The sequence below is a fragment of the Nansenia antarctica genome (assembly GCF_963989245.1).
Source record: "Nansenia antarctica genome assembly, chromosome: 19".
Classification (NCBI taxonomy): domain Eukaryota; kingdom Metazoa; phylum Chordata; class Actinopteri; order Argentiniformes; family Microstomatidae; genus Nansenia; species Nansenia antarctica.
Genome location: NC_137692.1, coordinates 6336300 through 6340774, shown reverse-complemented (window position 1 = coordinate 6340774; position 4475 = coordinate 6336300). Strand labels below are relative to the sequence as shown.

At 43.4% G+C, this 4475-nt stretch overlaps 1 protein-coding gene across 1 annotated transcript; it reads right to left on the bottom strand.

Moving 5' to 3' along the window:
- Window positions 1-1333: 1333 nt before the first annotated feature.
- On the bottom strand, window positions 1334-4214 carry LOC308173848 (uncharacterized protein; the record flags this gene model as incomplete). The annotated part of the gene is made up of 6 exons (XM_080548903.1): window positions 1334-1425; window positions 1907-1997; window positions 2111-2271; window positions 3029-3223; window positions 3541-3611; window positions 3706-4214. The coding sequence occupies 6 exons, from the start codon at window positions 4212-4214 to the stop codon at window positions 1343-1345; spliced, it is 1110 nt and encodes a 369-aa protein (XP_080405029.1). The 3' UTR covers window positions 1334-1342.
- Between the last annotated feature and the right edge of the window lie 261 nt (window positions 4215-4475).

The following is a 4475-nucleotide window of genomic DNA, read 5'->3' as shown; positions in this document are numbered from 1 at the left end:
GGTTTATTATGTGGGTGATGATTGGGGTAATGGAGGCAGCTGAGTCTTTTAGAAATCTGGCTGGAATATTGTCATGGCCCGTGGCCTTTTCTGAGTGTAGAGCGCCTAGCTTTTTAAACACCTCATCGTTTGACACCATGGAGAGTTTAAAATCATCATTGCGTACACCCAGTTTATTGTAGAACTCACGGATGTGCTCTACACCATAACGCCCTGAGTGGGGTGGTAGATTGTTAACTAATTTAGTGGCTATGGTTGTAAAGAAAGTGTTTAAGCACTTAGCCACATCCAGCTTGTCTGTAAGGGAATGCCGCCAGTTAATATGGTCACAATTGTAACACCCTCAGTGGAGCATTGATGCATCATCTACTAACTAGACAGCCAAGATTGAGTTGCACTCCATTTGCCCGAATGATATGAATTGCTTTGTAAATTGTGGTATAATGCCCCCTAGAGATCAAATTGTAGAAGACATGCCAACACACATGAAGGCACATCCATTAAGGGTCAAACAGTGTCGTGTTTGCAATTTTACAAATATCTTGGGACAATTATTTACTCAAAACTTGTAACGCTGTAAAATTGTAACGCTGTGTGCAAAAAGGGGCACCGACATTTGTTCTGTTTGAGGAAACGATCCTATTTCACACTGACAAAACCACGATGACCTTATTCTACTGTGCTTTTCTGACTCAAAATGTTATATGGTCTACAGGCTGATACAATGTTATATGGTCTACAGGCTGATACAATGTTATATGGTGTACAGGCTGACTGGTGAGTCACAGCTTAGCCCAGCGTTCCTGTGTGTAAATGACGACTCCCACCATTTGCGCAGTGAGTTTCAGCTCCTGAGCTCTGGACGAAGGTTTATAGTCCCAAAGTGCAGAACAAGGCGGTATAAAATAGCAGCCATCACTACCATAAACAAGTCAACATTGCACAGACTATTTTATTTGATTAAAAAAATATTTTTTTGGTAAGGAATATCAACACTTAGAACATTACACTTGCAAAAAAAAGGAATATCAACACTTTAACACTATTAACACTTGCAAAAAAAAGGAATATCAACACTTTAACACTATTAACACTTGCAAAAAAAAGGAATATCAACACTTTAACACTATTAACACTTGCAAAAAATTCAACCAGTGGGGGAAATAAGTATTGAGCACATCAACATGTTGGCCAGTAAACGTGTTTCCAATCAGCCTATTGAAGTTAAATTTGCACCAGACTTTGGTATACTTAATTGGAAATACGTTTACTGGACAAAATGTTTATGTGTTCAATACTTATTTCCCCCACCGAGGGGGGGGTCTGATGGGGAGGACCATCCTCAATCAGGGCTTTCCGACAGCATTCGGTTGAAGACCAGAACCGCAGGGTCCTGGGTACGGTTGAGAATATTATATGCATGTCCTGTTGTACGGAGAGAACAACTATGAGGACCAGAACCAAACATGCAGTCATTGAGGAACTACAGACTTCACGGAGAGCAGTGTTAATTTTGTCAGGCTTTTTAGTCACTTAGTCTTTGGTGTTTAGATGAAGATGCACACCAGTTCTAGTCACACCAAGTCACCTCCATTTTTCTTAGTTCCAGTCCAGTTCCAGTTGATGAAAACATTCCAGTGCAGTCTCAGTCCACAAAAACTCCAAAACATTTTAGTCAAGTTTCCGTCACTGACTACGGCTAGACTCAAATGTTTTGGGGTTTTTGTGGACTGAGACTGCACTGGGATTTTTTCAGTTTTCATCAACTGGAACTGGACTGGAACTAAGAAAAATGGAGGTGACTTGGTGTGACTAGAACTGGTGTGCATCTTCATCTAAGCACCAAAGACTAAGTGACTAAAAAGCCTGACAAAATGAACACTGATGGAGTAGAGAAGCTGTTTACCACATGGGATCATGAAGGATTGTCCGGAGTTGTAATGGGACCTTTTGCCGTCAATGGTCACAGTCACACAGCTCGTTAGGACATTAAAAGTCTGAAATACAAAAACAGAAACCAGCTCTGATAAGCTATGGGCGTATCATGATCAATACCTTTATTTTTTTATGATGGAAAAAGGTCAGATAAGGAGTAGGATAGCACACTCACAGATGTTGCACGGTGGTCCACCTGTAGAGGCTTCTTCATGAAGGACCCCAGTAGGATCTTGCCGTTCCAGAAGGTGTCACTCTGCAGATCCATCTTTAAGCCCAGAGCTCGTCCTCGGTAGGAATACCACTGGAAATGGTCAGGGGTAATCTGGCCTCCAGCTACAGTGACGAGCCAAACATTGTGCTTATCAAACATTTGGGATAACATAAACATAAATAATCAAACAACCATGTCATCTAAAATGTTCTGCTGATATTGTTGAGAAGAACTAAATGTTCAGTTAAATAATGTCCAGGGGACGAGGGGAGTAACAATGTGCATGAACCGGGGGACAAGAAACAGAGGCGGACGAGAGAATATAAATAAAGCAACATTGATTGTATAACTTGTACAACTTGAAACAAACAGGCTTCTGTGAAACTCTCAACTGAAAACCACTTTCTGATCAAGAAAAAATAAAAAAGAGAGAAAGCTAATAGATTAATGTAGTAGGTACAATGTAGTAGGTAACTTAAAGTAATGCCAAACACCAAAATTAACAGACACACTCCGACTAAAGAGGGAGTCAAAATTAACGACACCGGTACACACTACAAATGGTAGTTACACACACCAAAACACACCATAGCGGTAGCTTAAACTCAACCACACACAACTCTAAAGTTGCAGACTGGCCCACTGGCACTATCTCATATTTTCTCCTAGCCTTATCCTCCACCCTTGATGAGCGAGTGAGTACAGGTGTAGGAAGGGGGGCAGGGCAATAACCTGGGGAGAGACACAGGAAACAACAAAAACACACACACAACCCCACACACACACACGCACACGCACACGCACACGCACACGCACACGCACAACCACACTATGGCCGTAACAGTTGTGTTTACAGGGCAGAAGAAAATAGGGTCTTACTCTGAAAGGTGGCAGGCCAAAGCAGTCTGAGCCATTCTACCAAGTTGGCTGTGTCCTCCAAATGCAGAACCAAGGGCCTGAGAGGGGGCCCACACAGCTCTGTGTCCTCCACATGCAGAACCAAGGGCCTGAGAGGCGGCCCACACAGCTCTGTGTCCTCCAGAACAGGCTGGACCACTCTGGACGACGGGAGACCTGGAAGACCCAAAAGGAAAGTGTAGGGTCAGTGCAGTGCAGTCAAAACAGTCTGTCTGTTGCATCTGCTGTCATCTCTGTCCAAGTCTTTCTTGAGAAGTACATAAAAATAAAAAAAACTCTCATCATTCCAATAACTGTTTATGTGCAGATCTGTTCCACAGGAAAGATTGCTGCAAGCCAAGCCTGCTTACTCAGTGAAGACATTCACTGAGTTGAATGTATCAGTCAGTCAGTCAGTGCGGCAATAATGTTTAAAGATGTGCTGAACACTGATTACAAAGGATAAAGTAGCTTGTGTGACGTTTGCTACTTACTTAAATCCTCCGCCTCATCAAAATTCTCCATTTCAATCATCGAAAACGGTCCACTTTTGAAACCTTTTGACCTGTTTAAAAAAAAAAAAAAATTCATCTTAAAACTCCATTCACATTTTGGGCACCCAATACAAATCATAAGGATGTCTTCAGAATGTGACTTACATGTTTTGTGACAGCGAGCCGTTTCCCTGAGGGATCTCTTTGCCGTTCAAGTAGTTTGTCAGCTTTTTCCCCAGCCCTACAGCAGGCTCCATGTCCACAGTGCTGGCACTTTTATCAAACAGGATGTAGTCGCTGACAAGATCCTGACCTGGGTTGTCAGCAGGGGGCTCACTCATGTTGCTGCTTTGAGCAGAAGACTCCTCCTGTGAAGAGAACAGTGTTCTCCTGCCTCCCCCACGGGACACTTTTCTAATCTTTGCACCAGCCACTGCTGTTTTGCCTGAAGTGAAAATGGCCCCAGACGTGTCCAAGGAGCGCTTGACAGTCTTGATAGTCTTCGGAGCAGAGAAGTTGAGCGGCTGAAGGGCTCCACCCCCTGGCTTAGGTGAACATGCAGTGTTGCTGTTTTTGGGGGGTCCGAGTGACATGTATTCCCTGGGTTTAGGCTGTGCTCCTGGTTTAAGGATCTTGGAAAGAGGTTTCACAGGGGGCAAGGCGTTGCTCTCCATATTCTCTGGAGATTTCTTGATTTCCCACCAGTTCCCAGGTCTGTTTCTACAACGTTTCTCCAGGAAGGGAGCGCTGACATGATCAAGCGGCCTACTAGGTTTGGAGGGGTGAAGCGTAGTGGGTAATCTTCGATTTGGAGTGCGGGAATAAACCATTTCACCTGTAACACACAAACACACACAATATTAGAGCAACACTTGGATATTGAAGGGCACACAAATCAATATATAGACTTACAAACATCCCTGTATGAAGTGGAT